The sequence below is a fragment of the Salmo salar genome, chromosome ssa28, assembly GCF_905237065.1.
Source record: "Salmo salar chromosome ssa28, Ssal_v3.1, whole genome shotgun sequence".
In the NCBI taxonomy this organism is placed as follows: Eukaryota; Metazoa; Chordata; class Actinopteri; order Salmoniformes; family Salmonidae; genus Salmo; species Salmo salar.
The window spans coordinates 36059480-36086347 of record NC_059469.1 but is presented as its reverse complement, the minus strand read 5'-3'; the positions used below and the strand labels follow the sequence as shown (position 1 = coordinate 36086347).

The following is a 26868-nucleotide window of genomic DNA, read 5'->3' as shown; positions in this document are numbered from 1 at the left end:
CATAGTCACTTTACCCCTACCTACATGTACATATTACTTACATTTACATTTTAGTCATTTAGCAGACGCTCTTATCCAGAGCGACTTACAGTAGTGAATTCATACATTTCATTTCATACATTTTTTTTCTTCTTCCTGTGCTTCAATTACCTCAACTAAGCTGTGCCCCCCACACATTTCTGTTATTCAAATTGAGAATGTGGCCCAAATTGTAATTTTGAAATGTCTTGTTAGTGTTTCAGGTAAGAGAGACCAGTCTTTGATATTTTTATCCGCTTTTATTCTGCAATATTTTCTCATATTCAAGTGTGAATGACCCAAAAAAAGTCAGTGATTTCTTAGAAAGCTAAATACAATAAGCATTGGATCAAGGCACATACACGACTGGCCAAAGGGCATTCAACGCACTTTGGTTTTCAGTTCAGGGATTCTCGAAAGACAGGACAATTGTTTCAAGAATCCCTGAGCAACTTTGTAAAGAACAATTAAACTTTGTAAAGAACAAATCTACTTTATAAAGAACAATTCAACTTTGTAAAGAACAAATCTACTTTATAAAGAACATTTCAACTTTGAAATTGTGGCAACATAGAAGTAGTCAATCTGGGGGGGGGGGGACTAATCATAAACAAGGAAATCGGTGATGCTCAGTTTGTATTCAAAAGAAAGCCAATGTGTTGTTTATTTATAGAACCTTTTTCACGGACCGGTTTATATCTAAGCTATGTTTGAGGGCAACGTTTAGATGACGTATGGTACAGGGTACTGGAGAATGTCATCCATTGTAGTTTAGCCTTTTTTGTTGGCTAGAACAAATAGATATAGTTGGGGTTCTTTATGTCATCTCTGTTGTCAGCCTGGCCACCCTGCATGGGTTAATCTCATCCTGGGTAATTGTCCTAAAGGTCTGTGTGCTTCATCTGCCCTGTGCTGTGGCCTGCCTGACACACATCAGACGCACGCACACACACACACACACACACACACACACACACACACACACACACACACACACACACACACACACACACACACACACACACACACACAGGAGCCGTGCCCGCCTGGGCGTCTGTTGCGATCGGCTCTCTCGGTGTTTCTGTGTTTTTTCCAAACAGAGGAACTAAACGTTCTCTGAGGCGAGACAAGCAGAGAAGTAAAGCAGGACAGCTCCATATCTAGTCATGCTTCCAGAGATAGTCAGATACATGTAGGAGACTGCTCTCTGCTTGTCTCTCCTCAGAGAACGACTGTCTAGCGGCTTCGCCCTGGTTCTTCTCAGTTAATGAGCTGGGCCCTAGTTTCGATCATCATGTCATTTTTTTTTTTTTTTTTTTTTTGCCTTTTGGTTTTTACCGAACATTCACAAAACAAGTGTAAAGAATGACCTGTGCTTTATTCTACAAGGTTCTCTAAAGTCTGATTGTTCAACACAGCAATGAAAACCCACTTTCACAGTTGACAAGTCATTATATCTCAGTGGAACAGAGTTTTTTTTTATAGTTGGTTGTTAGGGTAACCGTAAGCCAAAAAAAAAATACAGTTACAAATTACTACCAACCCCTAAAATATAGAATTGCAGTTTTAGTTACAATATACACTGACCTGCGGCTCAGTGATGGCCCTACTATCTGCAATGTGAACCACATTTCTTCTCCTCTTTGTCATAAAATGTCCTTAAATATAAATTATATGGGCAAATGTACAGAAGAACATTGATTCCCCACTCAGTCTTGTAGATCCAGTGTATTATAACAAAGTCTTTTAGCCACTTTAGTTTCATGTCATCAACGAACGCACTCATTTATAACGAAATGTCCCGCGTTATCAATATCATGAATGGGAGTGGTCTGAATCTGGTATTCCGCTGTCTCTGTAGCTCCTGTTGCTAATACTGGTCTCGCTGTGCGGGCTTTTGTACAGACTCAATCCGTTCGGAGGGAAAATCGTATGTATCACAAACTCCTCTTTGGACACGGGCACGGGGTGTATAGGGATCATCTGAAAAGAGGCCTCTCGTATCTCCAAGATTGAGTTATCCTTTTTCGTCCCCGCCTCGGCGTAATCGTCCTTCCTCCGACGGCCCTTGTTGTAGGTGCAATTCCTGGAAAACAGTGAACTGTTCCTGTGCACGTACCAGCACACAAACGCCAGCATTATTATTGCCAACAGAGCCACGGCCCCTCCGATGATCGCGGCTAAAGGCAGACTGGAATTGTTGTAAGGCTCCTTTTCCTGCTCGCGGTTCAGTGTGGTGGTGGGTTTGTAAGCCTTCAGAGAACTGGTCTCTGTCTCAATGCAAACTGGTGTCTCGTCCGTCAAGTAAATGTTACTGGTCTCCATGGGAACCATGCATATCCTGTACGAGGATTCCGGTTCTAGAGCTGTTAGGAGGTACTCCTTCTTCTCGCCCTGTACGATAGTCTCCGTGATGGAACCGAACGAAGGGTTGTGGCCCAGTTTTAACCAGCTGAGCCTCATGGCAGTCAAGGGTACAGAAACCCTCCAGGAGATGTGCACTGTCTCTGCACTGCTCGACTTCACACTGATCCTGATGATCTTTCTTCCTGACGGTGTCGTAGTACTGCGGTAGTTCTTATTCCGGTCAGGCATTCTCACCACTGGTCTTTTGGTCACAAAGGAGGGCCATTGGGGTTGTGAGGGCAATAAGGTGTTAGAGACAGTGCTGGTCTCGGTAGGGTCCCCCTGGCCCCTGCCCAAGTCAGATCCTCCACAGTCAAACAAGTCCATGGACAAATCCTTAATAGCCATGCCCTTGACCTTGTCTGGTCCCTGGCACATAAACCCTCGGACGTTGACTTTTGTCGGCAGCGACCTTAACCAATCTCTCACCCACTTCATCCGGCAAGTACACTGCCACGGGTTGTTACGGAGTAGGAGCTGCGTGAGGTTATCCAGGTCTTCGAACACTCCGTGAGGCAGACTGCTCAGGTTGTTGCCTGATAGATCCAACCGATACAGCTGCCTGAGGAAAGCGAAGGCCCCGGCCGGTACCCGGTTTATGTGGTTGTCTTGGAGCTGCAGTTTCTCCAAACTGGTTCCTGGTAAGTTAGCCGGTGGCGACGTTAGGGTGTTTCTCACCAGGGAGAGCTCGGTGAGATTAATCAGGTTGATGAAGGCCATCTCGCCGATGCCGCGGTTGTTGAGCAGGTTCCCGTCCAGGACGAGTCTCTTTAGATTGATCAGGTCCTGCAGGGATGCCTCTGATATTGACGAGATGCGGTTGTCGTCGAAGCGCAGCTCCTCGATGGTCTGCGGAAGGCCGGACGGGATGGTGCTCAGATGGTTCCTGGAGAGAAAGAGTAGTCTCAGGTGGTTACTGTCCCTGAACGCTCCCTCCTCGATGCTAACCGCCGAGACGGAGTTATCATCCAGGTGTAGCTCCTCAATCACCGGGATCTGACCCAGCGACGCATGCGTAATCATGCGGATATTATTCTCCTGTAGATGCAGCTCTTTGACCCCTTTCGGCAGGTTTTGGGGGAACTCATCCAGATTATTGCAGTACAGATAGATTTTCTCAACGTTGCTTAGCCTCTTCAGATCGGTGGGGATGCCGGCGCTCTTGATCCTGTTGTTTTGGAGGAAGAGAATAGTAGCATCCAGCGGAATGCCGGTAGGGATAGAGGTGAGGCCTCGATCATTACAGTAGATGAAGGTCCCATCACACCGGCAGGCCGAGGGGCAGGAGGCAGAGGTCACCAGAGGGTTAGCCAGACCCAGGAGTAGTCCTAGCCTGGTCAAGAAGAGCAGGAAGTTCTTGCATTGGGCGGCCATCTTGTTTTGAGGTTGTGGCGTCTCCTCCCTAGGAAGGAGACAGAAGGGTAAAGTTAAAGCACAAGGCCTTTACAATGAAGGCTTTTACAAGGAAGGCTTTTACAGGGAAGCCAAACCCCTGGTTTCTAATAAATGCTGTTTGTTTGAATTGTCCTGCCTCAAGTCTGTTCTGCACTAATCTGCAATATTAGATATGGCATGTAGGCCTTATGCTGACTTAAATTGATATAAATCGTTACTTTTACAATTTGCCTATCACAGAAAACACATTTGAGCATCTAGCAAGGCTAAAACTGCCTTGAGTGCAAAGGGATGTTTTCAGGGAACATATTTCTCTCAGACTTTAGAGACTTCATACATTTACAATGTATTTCGCTTTCCCTCATTTCCTGTTTGGAGAAAATCCTTCAACATGTGGGTTCGGCTACTGAATTGAATCCCTGTGCTTGGGCTTTTTGGCTTTAGCTTGTGAAACGTAATAGCTTGGCCTTAGTTGTTTTACATGTTTCTGTATCTTTCTCAAGGCTGCCTTTCATCACTGCTAGACTGTGTGTGTATGTGAACAAAGCCAGGCCTTGTGATGAACTGTTGTGAAATCGTCTCTCTCTCTCTCTCTCGCTCTTTCTCTCTCTCTCTTTCTCTCTCCAGAGCTGTGACTGGTAGCCAGAGATGTGACTGGTAGCCAGAGCTGTGACTGGTAGCCAGAGATGTGACTGGTAGCCAGAGATGTGACTGGTAGCCAGAGCTGTGACTGGTAGCCAGAGCTGTGACTGGTAGCGACTGGTAGCCAGAGCTGTGACTGGTAGCCAGAGCTGTGACTGGTAGCCAGAGCTGTGACTGGTAGCTAGAGCTGTGACTGGTAGCCAGAGATGTGACTGGTAGCGACTGGTAGCCAGAGGTGTGACTGGTAGCCAGAGCTGTGACTGGTAGCCAGAGATGTGACTGGTAGCCAGAGATGTGACTGGTAGCCAGAGCTGTGACTGGTAGCCAGAGATGTGACTGGTAGCCAGAGGTGTGACTGATAGCCAGAGATGTGACTGGTAGCCAGAGGTGTGACTGGTAGCCAGAGCTGTGACTGGTAGCCAGAGCTGTGACTGGTAGCCAGAAAATGAATATTCATTGACATGTAAGTTAGATGAGCACAAAACAAGTAAAAGATGTCACGTACGATACCTCTATGTACAAACAAACAAACAAACAAACAACTTTTAATACAGCAAGATGCAAACTGCTTGTCCGTTGTCCTCCTTTAGCTTTTACTGTGACTAGTGAAGTTTTGTTTCTCTTTTCATTAGACCAGTAGCTGGCTTCTGATTTGACTTCAATTAAGAATGAATGTCCTGACCTCTCCTCACGTCTCATTAGAAAACACACACACGCACGCACACACACACACATACAATTACACATATTGTTAGAAACCTGGGTTTTGGTCAGCGAGGCGTAAAGAAGCCACCATCCAATCATACTGTGGCTGCCATACCTGATTTAAAAGAATCGATAACCAGCCACCGAAGAATCCTTTCCCAATCCAGCAGATCCAATCGAGATTTACGTTGAAATCTTTCCTATTAAGTCCTTTTCAGAAAGGTTAAGTTTATTAGTGTAGTAAGAGAAAGAAGGTGTTTGGTTATACCCTTGGTTAGTGTGTTTGAACTTAAACTGATCTGTTTTTTTTTTTATCTGACCCTCCTCTTGTTTTGTCAGCTGCTCAAGTCATCAAAGTCTTTGCCATGGAAAATAAGCTGGTAGAAAAAGCATCTCCACTCAAACTCAGACAAAGCTGCAGGCTTTTCCTCTCCAAAGCAAGCCTGAGTTTTCCTGGTTTTTTGTTGTTGTATTTTTTTTGTAGTAGTAGTTGTAGAGTCTTTGTATCGTCCAACTTAGATCTCTTTGTGTTACATGGAGGCCCCGTCCTCTTAGGAAAAATCCTCTGGAGAAAAAGGGGGCTCACTACCTCTGACGGTTACAGGCTCTCCTCAGGGTCTGTGGTCAAGCAGACCAGTCATGATGAAGAGAAGGTCCAAAAGGTGGACTGAGCCATGCCAACACCAATCCTGATAGTACAGGCTCACTCCAGGCCTGTATCAGTTATGTACTCCAGCCCTGCAGGAAACCCAGAATCACGTTCTCCCACCGTGAGCCTGTGCCATACATTAATCCAAGGTATTTTGGTAACAGAGTGGTACGTCCCCCCCCCCCTCAGCTACTCCTCAGGAGACCAACGGACGACAGGACAATGGACGGATCGTTGGTTGCAGCAGTTCCCTTACGGTCAGACCCCTGCTCGTTGGATCACGTTGTGGCCTCCTTTAATTCCTGTACCCACAAAGAGACAGAAATCGGCGTTATTTAAAATCCAATTAGCAGTCATTGTAACAACTGACTCATTCAGACAGTGTCTGTAAGTATGAGGAGTGAAGGGAAATCACTTTAGGTTTGTGTCCCAAATGGCACCCTATTCCCTATATAGTGCACTACTTTTCACCAAGTCCTTTAGGGCTCAATGTAGGGAATAAGGTGCCATTTGGGACATCTCCTTGGAGGTTAATGGATGTCATATGGCTTGCTGGCTGATGCAAATGTTATGCAAAGAGACACACAGCATGGTACCATTCAGTCTACCTCTGTCTGTTGATTTTCCCTCAACTTCCTCCTCTCTCATCAAACAATGCATCTTTTAAAAAAAAAAGGTATTTATGGAGGAAAACGCAATAGGGAAGTTCAGAGTCAATGAAAGGCGGATTCAGAAATCTCTAACAAGGGAAAATGTTGTGAAGATGCTATTTATTCTATTTGTAATCTCTGTTTGGGCTACATTTTAAGAAATCTGATATCTGTGAGCACAGATCAGCAACAGCACACACCGCTCCGGGTCTACCGCTCCGGGTCTAACGCTCCGGGTCTACCGCTCCGAGTCTAACGCTCCGGGTCTAACGCTCCGGGTCTACCGCTCCGGGTCTAACGCTCCGGGTCTACCGCTCCGGGTCTACAGCTCCGGGTCTAACGCTCCGGGTCTAACGCGCCGGGTCTACAGCTCCGGGTCTAACGCTCCGGGTCTACAGCTCCGGGTCTAACGCTCCGGGTCTACCGCTCCGGGTCTATGGGAGTTGATACTGAGACAGAGACCCCAATGCCTTATGGGAGTTGAGACTGAGACAGAGACCCTAATGCCTTATGGGAGTTGATACTGAGACAGAGAACCTAATGCCTTATGGGAGTTGAGACTGAGACAGAGACCATGATGCCTTATGGGAGTTGAGACTGAGACAGAGACCATGATGCCTTATGGGAGTTGAGACTGAGACAGAGACCATGATGCCTTATGGGAGTTGATACTGAGACAGAGACCATGATGCCTTATGGGAGTTGATACTGAAACAAATAACCTAATGCCTTATGGGAGTTGATACTGAGACAGAGACCCTAATGCCTTATGGGAGTTGATACTGAGATAGAGACCCTAATGCCTTCTTAAGTGTCTCTGTATATCAGTGGGATTTATTTATCTTGCCCAGATTAGCCTGATCCTCTCTGATAGTGGGCATCGTTGGTAAAACCCAGATTAGCCTGCTTCTCTCTGATAGTGGGCATCGTTGGTAAAACCCAGATTAGCCTGATCATCTCTGATAGTGGGCATCGTTAGTAAGACCCAGATTAGCCTGCTTCTCTCTGATAGTGGGCATCGTTGGTAAGACCCAGATTAGCCTGCTTCTCTCTGATAGTGGGCATCGTTAGTAAAACCCAGATTAGCCTGCTTCTCTCTGATAGTGGGCATCGTTAGTAAGACCCAGATTAGCCTGCTTCTCTCTGATAGTGGGCATCGTTAGTAAAACCCAGATTAGCCTGCTTCTCTCTGATAGTGGGCATCGTTAGTAAAACCCAGAATAACCACCCAGATGAACCGCTGTATTCACTGTGGATTTTTATGAAAACCTTTTTTCTTCCCTCCAACGGTTTTGTGTTGCCCTTTCCTCCCCCCAAAAACCTAATATCCAGCCCCCTCCACCCACCCACCTCCGTTCACCCCAACAATCCATCCACCCCCTTCCGCCCCTCTTTTCTATGGTGATGGTAGAAAAGAATGTCTTTGCATTCGAAAAGTGACAGGGCTCTAGACCCCTGATACAAAGCAAGTGGGTGGGACCCCTCCTGTTCCTTTCTGTTCCCTCCTGTTCTCTCCTGCCTTGCTCAGTTCACTAGTTCCCCTCCAGTTTCCTCCTGTTCTCTCCTGTTCTCTCCTGCTCTCTCCTGCTCCCTCCTGCTCTCTCCTGCTCTCTCCTGTTCTCTCTGCTCTCTCTACTCTCTGTTCTCTCTACTCTCTCTGTTCTCTCTACTCTCTCTGCTCTCTCTGCTCTCTCTCTACTTTCTCTGTTCTCTCTACTCTCTCTGCTCTCTCCTGTTCTCTCCTGTTCTCTCTGCTCTCTCTACTCTCTCTCTACTTTCTCTGTTCTCTCTACTCTCTCTGCTCTCTCCTGTTCTCTCGTGTTCTCTCTGCTCTCTCTACTCTCTCTGCTCTCTCTACGCTCTCTGTTCTCTCTGTTCTCTCTGCTCTCTCTGTTCTCTCTACTCTCTCTACTCTCTCTGTTCTCTCTGCTCTCTCTACTCTCTCCTGTTCTCTCTGTTCTCTCTGCTCTCTCTACTCTCTCTGTTCTCTCTACTCTCTCTGCTCTCTCCTGTTCTCTCGTGTTCTCTCTGCTCTCTCTACTCTCTCTGCTCTCTCTACGCTCTCTGTTCTCTCTGTTCTCTCTGCTCTCTCTACTCTCTCTGTTCTCTCTGCTCTCTCTACTTTCTCTGCTCTCTCTACTCTCTCTGCTCTCTCTACTCTCTCTGCTCTCTCTGCTCTCTCTACTCTCTCTGCTCTCTCTACTCTCTCTGTTCTCTCTACTCTCTCTGCTCTCTCTACTCTCTCTGTTCTCTCTACTCTCTCTGCTCTCTCTACTCTCTCTGTTCTCTCTACTCTCTCTGTTCTCTCTACTCTCTCTGTTCTCTCTGCTCTCTCTACTCTCTCTGCTCTCTCTACTCTCTCTGTTCTCTCTACTCTCTCTACTCTCTCTGCTCTCTCTACTCTATTCTCATAAAAGAGAAGGGGTCCTTTCTAGACTGAATATTTGACCACGCAACTGAGCTAGCAACACGCCACTGAGCTATGACCACGGCAACACGCCACTTAGCTGTGACCACGGAAACAGGCCACTGAGCGAGACCCCTAAGGCGGCTCCTGAACTAAAAGGCCCTCCTCTCTTCACGGTGATCAGAAAGCTAATTTGAAATGCTCATGAATACAACAGGGCAACTGAAGTAACACGCCCCCTCACACACACACAAATACATTCCCACACACGCACACACATTCCCATACACACACACACACACACGAATACCTTCCCACACACACACTACTACTATGAATGCATCTTCTATTAAACCACTGGAGTTAAAAATAGATATTCCTCTGCCAAGCTTAATGTTATGTTTCCCCTGACAACACAATGGCATTGTGTCTTTACGTGTAACTCTGTCTCTGCTCCGCTATAGAGTGTGTGTGTGTGTGTGTGTGTGTGTGTGTGTGTGTGTGTGTGTGTGCTAGTCTAGTTTCCATGCTAGTGTGCTTCAGTAGAACACGGAAGAGGTAAGTGGGGAACAAGAGAGTTGGCCATTTAACAGTTGTAGCTACTGACAAGGAGAAGATTAGGGAATTGAGATGCTTGTAACTCGATTACAGCTCCAGTCCTGAGACGCTGCTGTCTGATGACCATGCACACACACCACTCTCTATTTCATTCTGTTCTGCTGCATCTAAAAACAGTAAGAGATTAGGCCCTAAGCTATGACAGATAATACATTAGTTCTAGATTATTCTGGAGGGAGACACTAAACAACAGATGTGATCTCTGATAAGTTTAGGAACAGAAAAACATTTGACAAAAAAACTGAAAAGAAAAGAGATCAAAAATAGGTAGCCTAGCGGTTAGGAGCCTAGCGGTTAGGAGCCTAGTGGTTAAGAACCTAGCGGTTAAGAGCCTAGCGCTTAAGAACCTAGCGGTTAGGAGCCTAGCGGTTAGGAGCCTAGCGGTTAAGAACCTAGCGGTTAAGAACCTAACGGTTAAGAACCTAACGGTTAAGAGTCTAGCGGTTAGGAGCCTAGCGGTTAGGATCCTAGCGGGAAAGAGTCTAGCGGTTAAGAGTCTAGTGGTTAAGATCCTAACGGTTAAGAACCTAGCGGTTAGGAGTCTAGCGGTTAAGAACCTAGCGGTTAGGAGTCTAGTGGGAAAGAGTCTAGCGGTTAAGAGCCTAGCGGTTAAGAACCTAGCGGTTAGGAGTCTAGCGGTTAAGAACCTAGAGGTTAGGAGCCTAGCGGTTAGGAGTCTAGCGGTTAAGAACCTAGAGGTTAGGAGCCTAGCGGTTAGGAGTCTAGCGGTTAAGAACCTAGCGGTTAGGAGTCTAGCGGTTAGGAGCCTAACGGTTAGGAGTCTAACGGTTAAGAACCTAGCGGTTAAGAACCTAGCGGTTAGGAGCCTAGCGGTTAGGAGTCTAACGGTTAAGAACCTAGCGGTTAAGAAGCTAACGGTTAAGAGTCTAGCGGTTAGGAACCTAGCGGTTAAGAACCTAGCGGTTAGGAGCCTAGCGGTTAAGAGCCTAGCGGTTAGGAGCCTAGCGGTTAGGAGCCTAGCGGTTAAGAACCTAGCGTTTAAGAGCCTAGCGGTTAAGAACCTAGCGTTTAAGAGCCTAGCGGTTAAGAGCATAGCGGTTAAGAGCCTAGCGGTTAGGAGCCTAGCGGTTAAGAGCCTAGCGGTTAAGAGCCTAGCGGTTAGGAGCCTAGCGGTTAGGAGCCTAGCGGTTAAGAGCCTAGCGGTTAGGAGCCTAGCGGTTAAGAGCCTAGCGGTTAAGAACCTAACGGTTAAGAGCCTAGCGGTTAAGAACCTAACGGTTAAGAGTCTAGCGGTTAAGAACCTAACGGTTAAGAACCTAGCGGTTAGGAGCCTACCGGTTAAGAACCTAGCGGTTAAGAACCTAGCGGGAAAGAGTCTAGCGGTTAAGAGCCTAGCGGTTAAGAACCTAGCGGTTAAGAGTCTAGCGGTTAAGAACCTAGCGGTTAAGAACCTAAGGGTTTGAAGTCTAGAGGTTAGGAGCCTAGCGGTTAGGAGTCTAGAGGTTAGGAGTCTAGAGGTTAGGAGTCTAGAGGTTAGGAGTCTAGCGGAAAAGGAGCCTAGCGGTTAGGAGCCTAGCAGTTAGGAGCCTAGCGGTTAGGAGCCTAGCGGTTAAGAACATAGAGGTTAAGAACATAGCGGTTAGGAGCCTAGCGGTTAAGAACATAGAGGTTAAGAACATAGCGGTTAGGAGCCTAGCGGTTAGGAGCCTAGCAGTTAGGAGTCTAGCGGTTAAGAACATAGAGGTTAGGAGCCTAGCGGTTAGGAGCCTAGCAGATAGGAGTCTAGCGGTTAGGAGCCTAGCAGTTAGGAGTCTAGCGGTTAGGAGCATTGGGACAGTAACTGAGCTGGCTAGGTGATAAATGTACAGACTTGTAAATGTGTGAAATAGGACACCCACCTAATTATTATTATAATGCAGAGAACATTTACAAAATGTGAAAATAGCAGTGAGAGAGAGAGAGAATATATACTGATTAATTTCATGGAGCAGCCTTCCTGGCTTGTTACACAGTCTCACTCTAACATGATGTCTGACTTAGTGTCCAGACTCTAACATGATGACTGACTCAGTGTCCAGACTAACATGATGTCTGACTCAGTGTCCAGACTCTAACATGATGTCTGACTCAGCGTCCAGACTCTAACATGATGTCTGACTCAGCGTCCAGACTCTAACATGATGTCTGACTCAGCGTCCAGACTCTAACATGATGTCTGACTCAGTGTCCAGACTCTAACATGATGTCTGACTCAGCGTCCAGACTCTAACATGATGTCTGACTCAGCGTCCAGACTCTAACATGATGTCTGACTCAGCATCCAGACTCTAACATGATGGCTGACTCAGCGTCCAGACTCTAACATGATGTCTGACTCAGCGTCCAGACTCTAACATGATGTCTGACTCAGCGTCCAGACTCTAACATGATGTCTGACTCAGTGGTTACTGGTTACTCTAGTTACTGGTTACTCTAGTTACTGGTTACTCTAGTTACTGGTTAATCTAGTTACTGGTTACTCTAGTTACTGGTTACTGTAGTTACTGGTTATTGGTTACTCTAGTTACTGGTTACTCTAGTTACTGGTTATTGGTTAATCTAGTTACTGGTTACTCTAGTTACTGGTTACTGTAGTTACTGGTTATTGGTTACTCTAGTTACTGGTTAATCTAGTTACTGGTTATTGGTTACTCTAGTTACTGGTTATTGGTTACTCTAGTTACTGGTTATTCTAGTTACTGGTTACTGTAGTTACTGGTTACTCTAGTTACTGGTTACTCTAGGTACTGGTTACTCTAGGTACTGGTTACTCTAGTTACTGGTTACTCTAGTTACTGGTTACTCTAGGTATGGTTACTCTAGTTACTGGTTACTCTAGTTACTGGTTACTCTAGGTATGGTTACTCTAGTTCCTGGTTACTCTAGTTACTGGTTACTCTAGTTACTGGTTACTCTAGGTATGGTTACTCTAGTTACTGGTTACTCTAGGTACTGGTTACTCTAGTTACTGGTTACTCTAGTTACTGGTTACTCTAGGTATGGTTACTCTAGGTATGGTTACTCTAGTTACTGGTTACTCTAGTTACTGGTTACTCTGGTTACTGGTTACTCTAGGTATGGTTACTCTAGTTACTGGTTACTCTAGTTACTGGTTACTCTAGTTACTGGTTACTCTGGTTACTGGTTACTCTAGTTACTCATGTAAGACTGATGTAAGTCCATCTACACAGGACCCGGGAAACATTCTGCATGTATTTTGCATGATGCATGATGATACTGGTTATTGGTTACTCTAGTTACTGGTTATTCTAGTTACTGGTTACTGTAGTTACTGGTTACTCTAGTTACTGGTTACTCTAGGTACTGGTTACTCTAGGTACTGGTTACTCTAGTTACTGGTTACTCTAGTTACTGGTTACTCTAGGTATGGTTACTCTAGTTACTGGTTACTCTAGTTACTGGTTACTCTAGGTATGGTTACTCTAGTTCCTGGTTACTCTAGTTACTGGTTACTCTAGTTACTGGTTACTCTAGGTATGGTTACTCTAGTTACTGGTTACTCTAGGTACTGGTTACTCTAGTTACTGGTTACTCTAGTTACTGGTTACTCTAGGTATGGTTACTCTAGTTACTGGTTACTCTAGTTACTGGTTACTCTAGTTACTGGTTACTCTGGTTACTGGTTACTCTAGTTACTCATGTAAGACTGATGTAAGTCCATCTACACAGGACCCGGGAAACATTCTGCATGTATTTTGCATGATGCACTGAACTTTATGAGTTATTTTCAAAAAATAGTTGATATTATAGTGTGGTGATGTGGACTGTTTAATATTATTGTGGCTGGGAGGGTCTTGAGTTGGGAGACATTTTTGTGGTGTGGTGTTGAGTAGTGTTATTCTCCTAACCAAGCAGGGGCTATCCTTCATGCTTCGTGTTCCCGAGTAGGGGATATCCTTCATGGTTAGCAGAGTTGTAAACTGGAGTCACATTTCACTTGGCAAGTGAAACGCACACTTGGCACTCTGATTGGACCAGCAAACTGTCAATCAAAACAGGTCAGGTGGTGAGCTAGGGAACAGATTTCTCATTTGCTGTACAGCTATAGGATCGGGTACGGTTCAAACTTGAAATTATAGGATGAGAGGCTTGACCTAATTGGGGCGGCAGGGTAGCCTAGTGGTTAGAGTGTTGGACTAGTAACCGTAAAGGTTGCAAGATCAAATCCCCGAGCTGACAAGGTAAAAATCTGTCGTTCTGCCCCCTGAACAAGGCAGTTAACCCACTGTTCCTAGGCCGTCATTGAAAATAAGAATTTGTTCTAAACTGACTTGCCTAGTTCAATAAAGGTAAATAAATATGAAGCTCCAAAAATGGTTTGGTGATCAATAATATTAACTGTTTACTTTACAAACTCATCAGCAATGGGGCAATAATCACTAGCATATTTCCTACTGGTATTTTGGTATGTAACAATTGCTTGAAATGTATAATTTACTTATGAAGCTTGCATATATAATATAATCTTTCATTTCTTTGTCATGTTTGATAGGCCTACATTACATTTTAATTTAGCCAACCGTTTTTTTTACCCTCTGAGTGAACACGATGTTTATTGTGCACATGAACTTTCACAAGATTCATGACGTAGAAGTTCTGTTTATTTCATTTCTTCGTTTCTTTTTGTTCCTATTTCCAAAGGGTTATGTCGGAGTTCCGTATCTCTGTCGTCCTATGTCTCTGTCGTCCTGGTTGTGTGTAATAGGAGCCGGCCACGCCTCAGTGGGTATAGAAATAGGCTACGTGGCAAAGAGCTAAACACTTTGGAGTCAGAACGTTGAATAAAGATCAAATTAATGTTCCATGTATAAATGGTGTTGAAATATCATGAATAATCATTATGTCTGATTGATACGAATGTACCAACGTAACAATGGAGTTGGACATCGCCTTTTACATTGTACAACCAGTTTATTGGTTGTAATTGCTAACTGGGTAATTGTATGGTCCTGGGGGGGCCATGTTATTATATTATATAGGCCTACCTGTTTGAGCTCCAGTTAGACAGATTCCATTTGGTTTCTCAAGGGGAGGCTGTACAGTCTTGCCTTCGACCTGGGTCCGTTCAAATACGACAGGTTAAGTCTGATACAAAGGCTATTTCTTTTGGGCTAATGACTTTGTATATTTGGTCAATCTACTTGTATATTTTGTATGATGTGGTGCTTTCACCATCGGATCACCAAGGCCTGTAAATAAATGTACATTCTGAGCACGTTAACCTGCCTTGCCTTCTGCTGGTTTCATGTCCTTGCCACTGCTACATGGTCCCTATTTTACAGTTACATAGGTTCATCAAAGTGTGTTGTAGACAAAATAATGAAAAGGGTTGTCTGGTAGCATCAATAAATAGACAAAGATTTGTAGTTGATCAAGTCGTTGCATGTATAGATTTAGTTTTTTACTTGACTTGACTTGAAAACTTGTGACTCGACTTGACTTGCTGTTAGAATCCACGACTTGACTGGAGTCTTGACCAATTCTACTTGGGACTCGACTTGAGACTCGAACCTTGCGACTTGAGTAATAGAGACTTGGTCCCACCTCTGACCGTTAGTGCCCACCGGTAGGGGACCTATCCTTCACGGTGCAGACAGCTTGAATCTCTGGTCACCCGGTTTCTCAACGAGTGGCCAAACTCTATTGTTCATTACAAGGCAAACATGTTGGATATGTCCACAGGTTTGGATTAGGAGTTTAAATGTTTTAGTCAATTGTTTTATTAACCTGTCAAGGTGTAGGGGGCAGTATTTTCACGGCCGGATGAAAAACGTACCCAAATTAAACTGGTTACTACTCTGGCCCAGAAACTAGAATATGCATATTATTAGTATATTTGGATAGAAGACAATCTGAAGTTTCTAAAACTGTTTGAATGATGTCTGTCAGTATAACCTCTTACATCTAGACGTTCCGCTAGCGGAACACCTGCTCCAATATCCAATGATAGGCGTGGCGCGAATTACAAATTCCTCAAAAATACAAAAATATGAATATTTCACAGCATTTTAAAGACAAGACTCTCCTTTATCTAACCACACTGTCCGATTTCAAAAAGGCTTTACAGCGAAAGCAAAACATTAGATTATGTCAGCAGAGTACCAAGCCAGAAATAATCAGACACCCATTTTTCAAGGTAGCATATAATGTCACAAAAAACAAAACCACAGCTAAATGCAGCACTAACCTTTGATGATCTTCATCAGATGACAACCCTAGGACATTATGTTATACAATGCATGCATGTTTTGTTCAATCAAGTTCATATTTATATCAAAAAACAGCTTTTTACATTAGCATGTGACGTTCAGAACTAGCATACCCCCCGCAAACATCCGGTGAATTTACAAAATTACTCACGATAAACGTTCACAAAAAACATAACAATTATTTTAAGAATTATAGATACAGAACTCCTCTATGCACTCGATATGTCCGATTTTAAAATAGCTTTTCGGTGAAAGCACATTTTGCAATATTCTCAGTAGATAGCCCAGCCATCACGGCTAGCCATTTAGACACCGACCAAGTTTAGCCCTGATCAAACTCCGATTTACTATTACAAAAGTTTCATTACCTTTGTTGTCTTCGTCAGAATGCACTCCCAGGACTGCTACTTCAATAACAAATGTTGGTTTGGTCCAAAATAATCCATCGTTATATCCGAATAGCGGCGTTTTGTTCGTGTGTTCCAGACACTATCCGAAATGGTAAAGAAGGGTCGGGCGCATGGCGCAATTCGTGACAAAAAAAATCTAAATATTCCATTACCGTACTTCGAAGCATGTCAACCGCTGTTTAAAATCAATTTTTATGCCATTTTTCTCGTAGAAAAGCGATAATATTCCGACCGGGAATCTCCTTTTCGGCAAACAGAGGAAAAAATCACAAAGACGGGGGCGACCAGGTCACGCGCCTAAGCCCAGAGTACCTTGATCGGCCACTTGAGAAAGGCGATAATGTGTTTTAGCCTGGGGCTGGGATGACGACATTCAGGTTTTTCCCGGGCTCTGAGGGCCTATGGACGACGTAGGAAGTGTCACGTTAGAGCAGAGATCCTTAGTAAAAGATAGAGATGGCAAAGAAGTTCCAGAAATGGTCAGACAGGCCACTTCCTGTAAAGGAATCTCTCAGGTTTTGACCTGCCATTTGAGTTCTGTTATACTCACAGACACCATTCAAACAGTTTTAGAAACTTTAGGGTGTTTTCTATCCATATAGAATAAGTATATGCATATTCTAGTTACTGGGTAGGATTAGTAACCAGATTAAATCGGGTACGTTTTTTATCCAGGCGTGAAAATACTGCCCCCTAGCCATAAGAGGATAACAGAACTCATATGGCAGATAAAAACCTGAGAAAAATCCAACCAGGAAGTGTGAGATCTGAGAATTGTAGTTCTTCTTTTGAATCTCTATCAAAACTACAGTGTCTGTGGGGTCACGTTGCACTTCCTAAGGCTTCCAATGGCTGTCAACAGCCTTCAGAAAGTTTTTTTCATCATTCTCCTGTAACCGGGCAGAGAATAGGAGCTCAGTCAATGAGTGGACTACCTATGGACAAAGGACTTGGTGATGCGCGAGCCCGATAGCGCTCCCCTCCTTTTTCTTCTGGAATGAATACGCTATTGTCCGGTTGGAATATTATCGCATTTTTACGTAACAAATACCATAAAGATTGATTATAAACAATGTTTGACATGCTTCTACGAACGGTAATGGAACATTTTGACTTTATGTGTCTCGAATTACGCTCGCGCATTATGCCTTTGGATAGTGACCTGAACGCACGAACAAAACGGAGGTATTTAGACATAAATATGGATTTTTTTTAACAAAAACAACATTTCTTGTGGAAGTAGCAGTCCTGGGAGTGCATTCTGACACAGATCAGCAAAGGTAAGAGAATATTTATAATACTAATTCTGAGTTTAGGTGACCCCAGAACTTGGCGGGTGTCTGTATAGCTTGCTTTGATGGCGAGCTATGTACTCAGAATATTGAAAAATGTGCTTTCGCCAAAAATCTATTTTAAAATCTGACACAGCGGTTGCATCAAGGAGTACTGTATCTATAATTCTTAAAATAATTGTTATGTATTTTGTCAACGTTTATGATGAGTATTTTTGTAAATTGATGTGGTCATTCACCTGAAGTTTTTGGTGGGAATACATTTTCTGAACATCACGCGCCAATGTAAAATGCTGTTTTTGGATATAAATATGAACTTTATCGACAAAACATACATGTATTGTGTAACATGATGTCCTAGGAGTGTCATCTGATGAAGATCGTCAAAGGTTAGTGCTTCATTTAGCTGTGTTTTGGGTTTTATTGACACATCTCCTTGCTTGGAAAATGGCTGTGTGGTTATTTTTGTCTAAGTACTCTCCTAACATAATCTAATGTTTTGTATTCGCTGTAAAGCCTTTTTGAAATCGGACAACGTGGTTACATTAAGGAGAAGTGTATCTTTAAAATGGTGTAAAATAGTCGTATGTTTGAGAAATTGAAATTATGATATTTTTGCTGTTTTGTATTTCGCTCCATGCTATTTCACTGGCTGTTAGATAGTGTGGGACGGTCACGTCCCACCTAGCCCAGAGAAGTTAATGGTGTTCATGTTTTTAGGGGTGATGGATTTCTCTCCCTGTCATACTAAGAAGCTCCTGCAGACGGCAGGAAATTTTTCCAAACCCGACGAAACCGACTTCTGCTCCAATAAGTTTGGACTAGCCGTGTTAAATTGAGCAACCTGGTATGACACACACACACACACACACACACACACACACACACACACACACACACACACACACACACACACACACACACACACACACACACACACACACACACACAAACACACACACACACACACACACACACGCACTATTAACTCCAGCTAGTTACCTTTAGGAGGAGGGATAAGACAGGGATAGCTTATAGTCACAGGGCAGGGATAGCTTATAGCCACAGGACAGGGGTAGTTTATAGCCACAGGACAGTGATAGCTTATAGCCACAGGACAGGGATAGCTTATAGCCACAGGACAGGGGTAGCTTATACAGGACAGGGATAGCTTATACAGGACAGGGATAGCTTATAGCCACAGGACAGGGATAGCTTATAGCCACAGCTAGAGAGATCAACACGCCTAAGTGCACTTTAACTCTGGAATAACAAGGCCTGCATCCCAAATAGTATCATATTCCCTATTTAGTGCACTGGAGCCCTATGGGTGCTGTTCAAAAGTGGTGCACTATATAGGGAATCTAGTGCCATTTGAGACGCACAAAAGCGCCTTAAAGAAAAAAAGATTCAGAAACAATTTCACAGCAACTACATACATAGCATATGATGGTAATACTTCATGGTGGTCTTCAACTAGTCAGTTTACAACTACTGAGTCTTCCATTTTACATCTAGGAAGATAGCTATCCATTTTACATCTAGGAAGATAGCTATCTGTATATTACATCTAGGAAGATAGCTATCTATATATTACATCTAGGAAGATAGCTATCTATATTTTACATCTAGGAAGATAGCTATCCATTTTACATCTAGGAAGATAGCTATCTGTATATTACATCTAGGAAGATAGCTATCTATTTTACATCTAGGAAGATAGCTATCTATTTTACATCTAGGAAGATAGCTATCTATTTTACATCTAGGAAGATAGCTATCTATTTTACATCTAGGAAGATAGCTATCCATTTTACATCTAGGAAGATAGCTATCTATTTTACATCTAGGAAGATAGCTATCTGTATATTACATCTAGGAAGATAGCTATCTATTTTACATCTAGGAAGATAGCTATCTATTTTACATCTAGGAAGATAGCTATCTATATTACATCTAGGAAGATAGCTATCTATATTACATCTAGGAAGATATCCATCTATTTTAGGCAAAAGGAACAACAACTATAATATAATTTAGAAATAGAATTCCCAGTATCATTTCTTTTAGAAAGTAGACTGTTTTTGATTTTGTTTCCTTTCTTATTCTGGCTTTGATTTCAGAAGAACAGATTTTTTTATTCTTTAGGATGAATAATAGATTGTTACTTTACCCCCAGGCACCTTCACCAACTGTCTACATTTGTCACTATTCTAAGTTGTTGAGAGAGAAAGAGAGAGTGAGTAAGAAGGGATGCATAGGTCCTACTGTGGGTCTACTGGGACCCACTGGGTCTTACCCAGGTCTACTGAGACATACTGGGTCTTACCCAGGCCTACTGAGACATACTGGGTCTTACTCAGGCCTACTGGGACCCACTGGGTCTTACCCAGGCCTACTGGGACCCACTGGGTCTTACCCAGGTCTACTGAGACATACTGGGTCTTACCCAGGTCTACTGAGACATACTGGGTCTTACCCAGGCCTACTGAGACATACTGGGTCTTACTCAGGCCTACTGGGACCCACTGGGTCTTACCCAGGCCTACTGGGACCCACTGGGTCTTACCCAGGTCTACTGAGACATACTGGGTCTTACCCAGGTCTACTGAGACATACTGGGTCTTACCCAGGTATACTGAGACCCACTGGGTCTTACTCAGGTCTACTGGGACCCACTGGGTCTTACCCAGGCCTACTGGGACCCACTGGGTCTTACCCAGGTATACTGAGACATACTGGGTCTTACCCAGGTCTACTGAGACATACTGGGTCTTACCCAGGCCTACTGAGACCCACTGGGTCTTACCCAGGTCTACTGAGACATACTGGGTCTTACCCAGGTATACTTAGACGCAATGGGTCTTACCCAGCCTACTGGGATCCGGAACCCACTTGGTCTTACCCAGACACGAAAGAACATTCATGAATGCATCTGAATTCACAGGGAGGGACAGGGACACTGGCAGGTTGCATTTCAGAGAGAGAATATATCATAGTTTAGTTTTGGTGTGTAGCCTCTCTACTGTTGGCTGGGATGAACAGATGACTGTTGCCAGCATAAGTGAGAGAGAGAGAGAGAAAGAGAGAGAGAGGGAGGGAGGGAGAGAGTGAGATAGAGGGAGGGAGAGGGCGAGAAAGAGAGAGGTCTGTGGTAGACGGGGGGGGTCGTCATTGTAATGCTATGAAAGGAAGGAGAGACGGCTCTGTTGCTGTAGCAGCTGCATGGTTTTTACCACATGGGGGTGGTAGGCACTGCAAGATGAGACGAACTAGCCGTGTGTGTGTGTGTGTGTGTGTGTGTGTGTGTGTGTGTGTGTGTGTGTGTGTGTGTGTGTGTGTGTGTGTGTGTGTGTGCGTATGGCAGACACACACCAACCCACACTATCAATGGACTGGTGCTTGGCTGTCTAGGCTTTATCACCTGCCAAGGTATTGGAGCTGCTACTGCTCTAAAGGACAGCAGGCTTGGCATGGACGGCCAGGGTGGTGAGTTTAGCTTATTACACTGGAGGCCTTTTAGCCTAGTTTCCATGTTGGACTCAAGCAAACAAGAGGAAAAGCTCATTTCCTTTCTTTAATCCTTCTCCTCCTCTTCCCGCTCACTGTAATTCCCTTCAGTCTCCTTCTCTCTATGTCGCTCACTGTAATTCCCTTCAGTCTCCTTCTCTCTATGTCGCTCACTGTAATTCCCTTCAGTCTCCTTCTCTCTATGTCGCTCACTGTAATTCCCTTCAGTCTCCTTCTCTCTATGTCGCTCACTGTAATTCCCTTCAGTCTCCTCTCTACGTCGCTCACTGTAATTCCCTTCAGTCTCCTTCTCTCTATGTCGCTCACTGTAATTCCCTTCAGTCTCCTTCTCTCTATGTCGCTCACTGTAATTCCCTTCAGTCTCCTTCTCTCTATGTCGCTCACTGTAATTCCCTTCAGTCTCCTTCTCTCTATGTCGCTCACTGTAATTCCCTTCAGTCTCCTTCTCTCTATGTCGCTCACTGTAATTCCCTTCAGTCTCCTTCTCTCTATGTCGCTCACTGTAATTCCCTTCAGTCTCCTTCTCTCTATGTCGCTCACTGTAATTCCCTTCAGTCTCCTCTCTACGTCGCTCACTGTAATTCCCTTCAGTCTCCTTCTCTCTATGTCGCTCACTGTAATTCCCTTCAGTCTCCTTCTCTCTATGTCGCTCACTGTAATTCCCTTCAGTCTCCTTCTCTCTATGTCGCTCACTGTAATTCCCTTCAGTCTCCTTCTCTCTATGTCGCTCACTGTAATTCCCTTCAGTCTCCTTCTCTCTATGTCGCTCACTGTAATTCCCTTCAGTCTCCTCTCTACGTCGCTCACTGTAATTCCCTTCAGTCTCCTTCTCTCTATGTCGCTCACTGTAATTCCCTTCAGTCTCCTTCTCTCTATGTCGCTCACTGTAATTCCCTTCAGTCTCCTCTCTACGTCGCTCACTGTAATTCCCTTCAGTCTCCTTCTCTCTACGTCGCTCACTGTAATTCCCTTCAGTCTCCTTCTCTCTATGTCGCTCACTGCAATTCCCTTCAGTCTCCTTCTCTCTATGTCGCTCACTGTAATTCCCTTCAGTCTCACTCTCTACGTCGCTCACTGTAATTCCCTTCAGTCTCCTCTCTACGTCGCTCACTGTAATTCCCTTCAGTCTCCTTCTCTCTATGTCGCTCACTATAATTAGCGATTTCTTTCTGGTAGGATTGGAATTGGTGATTTAGAAAAGCCTTATTGTTTCATCGATGATGGATGAAATTGAATTAGGCCTAAATGTAGAGAATAACTAATTGGATTTAGAAATAGTACTGCATTGGGTCGTTCTATACTATTACTGCCTTAGATCGGTCAAAGGTCAAAGTTTAAAAAGAAAACAAAGTGTGTTATTGATAATATTCTCAGTCCTTTGTCTAGATGACACGTCTGTATAGTGACCTGGTTAACCTACTAGACTCCAGTTATGGAGGTCCTGCTCTGTGAAAAAAACAACTGACCAGTGACTTTGCCCTGGGGATGTCCACACAGCAGAACAATAGGCTGCCCTCTTAGATAAAAAAGAAGGGTTCTTCAGCTGTCCCCAGTTTTTATTTAACTAGGCAATTCAGTTCAGAACAAATTCTTATTTACAATGATGGCCTAGCCCGGATAACACTGTTCCAATTGTGCACTGACCTATGGGACTCCCAATCACATCCAGTTATGATACTAGTGTCTGTACTGACACCTCTAGCACTGAGATGCAGTGCCTTAAACCGCTGCACCACTTGGGGGCCCCAATAGGAGACTCCTTTTTTGGTGGGTCCAGGTAAAAACTTTTTCGGGGTTTTACATGGAACCAAAAAGGGTTCTACCTGGAACCAAAAGGGTTGTATCTGGAAGCAAAAAAGGGTTCTACCTGGAACCAAAAGGGTTTTATCTGGAAGCAAAAAGGGTTCTACCTGGAACCAAAAGGGTTTTATCTGGAAGCAAAAAAGGGTTCTACCTGGAACCAAAAGGGTTTTATCTGGAAGCAAAAAAGGGTTCTACCTGGAACCAAAAGGGTTTTATCTGGAAGCAAAAAAGGGTTCTACCTGGAACCAAAAGGGTTTTATCTGGAAGCAAAAAAGGGTTCTACCTGGAACCAAAAGGGTTTTATCTGGAAGCAAAAAAGGGTTCTTCAAAGGGTTCTCCTGTGGGGACACCCAAAGAACCATCTGAGGTTCTAGATAGCACCTGTTTCGTGTAGCTCTTCCTCCCTACTCCGTCTGACTGACCGACTGATGACAGGCTATTTATTCCACTGTCTATCTCCCAATTGTACAATAGCTCAATGTCAATAGCTGGTGGTTGCTATTCTTATTTTAAATCAGTTATTAAAAGGTACCGTTCAAGATATGCTGTCATTAGTGTAGCCCAGAGCCATTTGTTGTTAAATAGAATGCTCTGGTGTAGACTATTGATATCAAGCCATTCTCCTTTGTTTTTGCAGCTATAGGTCTACCATTTGGTTTTAATCAGTTGGGTATTACAGTGAGGTTACCTATCAAGAACGTCCTTGGTATATGTGTAATCAGGGTGTATATTGAAACCATAAAGCCTAGACGTTGTTGAATTAATGCCCTATTGTTTCTCATGTAAATCTGCCCCAAAATAGTGGATTGGGCCTTTTAACACCAATCACCAAGATCAATGGCTGACTTTATTTCATCACTCCCATAGGTCTATACTCCTACTACACAATCATGTGGATTGCTGCCCTAGATAGCTGTTAGCAAATATCCCCATGGTCTTCAATACACACATTTGTCCCTAACAACTTTGATCAAAGGAGAGGAAACTTAACATTCATTTCAAGTAGCCTTGTGATATACCATAATGTTAAGTATTTAATCATATAAGATAAATAGCCAATACAAATTCTGATAATCTGTAGGAACCTAAATATTTATTAGGTTAGGCATAATGCTCGGGTTCAGTTACCTTGTGGTAATATTAGATTATTATATATATATATATATATATATATATAGCCTATATCCTTATTTTGATCATCTGGAGGAAAAAAGAGAGAATGCCAATTAACGGTGGATTTTGTATTCACACGGACTGCGCATCATCGAGCTAATAGTCACGCTACATACATTATGTAGATAGGCTTACCATTAGTGTGGGAATCTGCTTTAATGTAGAACTGTAAACATATAGGGAGGCAAGGTAGCCTAGTGGTTAGAGACAGGTAGTCTAGTGGTTAGAGCAGGTAGCCTAGTGGTTAGAGACAGGTAGCCTAGTGGTTAGAGCAGGTAGCCTAGTGGTTAGAGACAGGTAGCCTGGTGGTTAGAGACAGGTAGCCTGGTGGTTAGAGACAGGTAGCCTGGTGGTTAGATGCAGGTAGCCTGGTGGTTAGAGGCAGGTAGCCTAGTGGTTAGAGGCAGGTAGCCTAGTGGTTAGAGGCAGGTAGCCTAGTGGTTAGAGGCAGGTAGCCTAGTGGTTAGAGGCAGGTAGCCTAGTGGTTAGAGACAGGTAGCCTAGTGGTTAGAGACAGGTAGCCTAGTGGTTAGAGACAGGTAGCCTAGTGGTTAGAGACAGGTAGCCTAGTGGTTAGAGCAGGTAGCCTAGTGGTTAGAGCAGGTAGCCTAGTGGTTAGAGCAGGTATCCTAGTGGTTAGAGCAGGTATCCTAGTGGTTAGAGCATTGGACTAGTAACTGGAAGGTGGCAAGTTCAAATCCCTGGCCTGATAAGGTAAAAATCAGTCATTCTGCCCCTGAACAAGGCAGTTAACCCACTGTTCCCCAGTAGGCCATCATTGAAAATAAGAATTTGTTTTTAACTGACTTGCCAAGTTAAATATGTCATCCACTCTATCAGATAATAATTGTTATCATCTCAACTGCTTTTTTCCCCTAGACGCTTATTGATACCGGAGACTATAGATCATTATCTTAAGAGATAAGTGATTGATTGGGTCATGAACGAGTTATGATATTGCCACTAGTTTATCACTATTTTACAGGGTATTATACGAACAAAACTAAGGTAATTGCTTCGGGTCGGCGTGAAAATCGGTGCGTTGTTTGAGTGGACTGGTAGGCTAGAGAGAGACCCAGTGCGAAATGCGATATGAGCGCGCTCCGGTACGTGGCACTGAACCGCATGCAGAGAGGAACACACCACACATCAAAACGGGGCTTGCTTCGGGGCTACCCCACTGGTCAAAAACGGCTTGAATCAATGCTGTTCCCACGTCATTTCAAACATCAACAACTAAAATACATGTGATGACGTTGAATCGACGTCGAAAACGGATTGGATTTGCAAAAAGTAATTCACTTATAAGGGAATTTCGTTTTTTTTTTTCACCCAACTTTTAACCTAAATCCAAATGAGAGGGTGCATTTTTTTTGGTTGATTTCACGTTACATTGCCATTAATAGACAACTCAAACAAATGTAAATCAAAACTAGGCGTTGGACCTCCTAACCTCCTTTATGGTGAAAACACACATTACGCACAGGCACCACCACCACCTCTCAAAAAGGTCTAACGTGAACAGAGGAGCTGGACCTTGGCGCTGAGCTTGTTGTGGCTGTAGGGGGAGAGCAGAGGGGAGACAAAACACCCACCGGCAGGGAGTTTCCCCACCAGTTTATTAATCTGCCCTCGGTGTCAAACCTCCGCTCTCCCGGATCAGCGTAGGAATAGACACTCACTGGGGTGTCTTCCAGCTCCTCCGAAGCTTCCTGCCGACAAGAGGCTTAGTTGCTTAGAACGCGATTTGTCTTTTACGTAGTTCTATCTCCACGATGAATGATATTCTCTCTGCGCCCTCGGTATCCCTCAGTAGGCTATCCATGAGGAATGTTAAATATATCGTAGTGAATAAGGGAGGGTGAAATAACTCGGGGATCCCTGTTGCTCCCTTTCCGCTGAGGAGTTAGAGGGTTTCTAGTCGGTGTGGTATGAACGCGCTAGCGCAGCGTCGTTGGGGTAGTCCGTCTCCGTGTTTGGTACTTGCAATGCGGAGAGAGAGAGGGACGGACGGACGGAGAACAATGCTGCGCTGCCACCAGAGGTAAAATGGAGCTTTTACCTCTGAACGTGTCGTCTCCCCGTCGGAGAAGCTACACGGATACAGAAAAGTAGCCTTGTGTAGGCTATTGGAAAGTGAGTGGGGGTCAGGTAGTGTATTATTAAAATGAACAATAGTGAGGAATAGTATTTTTTGGGGGTAATCAATCGCTCTTAAAATGAAATATTACGAACAATTCTCAACTCTTTTCAGAACCAACTTCATTCTGCTGTTATGAGCTCTGTGTGGTTGAATTATGTTATTTATAATTATATTATTATTTCATTTTTTTTCTGTGATTTGGTGTAAATGCTATCTTACTCTCACACCATCAACTCAAAAAAAAGAGAATAAAAAAAAACCATTTGATTGTGATAGAAAACCTATAACCTATTGACGAAGGAATGAACACGGAGCTGCAGAATAACTTGATGGACATGTAGAAACGTGTCCTCATTTGAAATAACCAGAAATAGATTCCTTCATATCTGCTCACTTTTCTATTTTCTTCCTTAGAAAAAAAGGGGGGTGGGGGGGATACAGGAAAATAGAGAGCGATAGGGAATATAAGCACTGCATAAAATAAAATACACTTACCTCTTGAATCAACACACACACACAAAAGGAAAGAAAAAAACTAACAAATAAATATCCTCGCTAGAAAAGCAGACTGAAAAGTCAGAATATATTCCAATAGAGAATATCTTCAGATCCAAAAATGCCCAGTCTTGAACCCCAACCGAATGGTATCCGTTGTGTAGACTGAAGCTGTAGCAACAGTACTGGTCTGGTGTGCGTTTACTGGTCGTGAATACACACTCCAGTCTTCAGGAACGGTATTACAGGCAGGACAGATCGCTTGGGCAGAGCGCACTACAAGTGTGAATTTACATCATCC

General features: G+C 43.9%; 1 protein-coding gene across 1 annotated transcript; it reads right to left on the bottom strand.

Moving 5' to 3' along the window:
• Positions 1 to 263: 263 nt before the first annotated feature.
• On the bottom strand, positions 264 to 26868 carry LOC106589919 (leucine-rich repeat transmembrane protein FLRT3). Its single transcript, XM_014180366.2, has 3 exons — positions 26568 to 26868; positions 5282 to 6117; positions 264 to 3826 (listed from the first exon to the last, which is right to left on the bottom strand). The coding sequence occupies exon 3, from the start codon at positions 3796 to 3798 to the stop codon at positions 1834 to 1836; it is 1965 nt and encodes a 654-aa protein (XP_014035841.1). The 5' UTR covers positions 3799 to 3826; positions 5282 to 6117; positions 26568 to 26868; the 3' UTR covers positions 264 to 1833.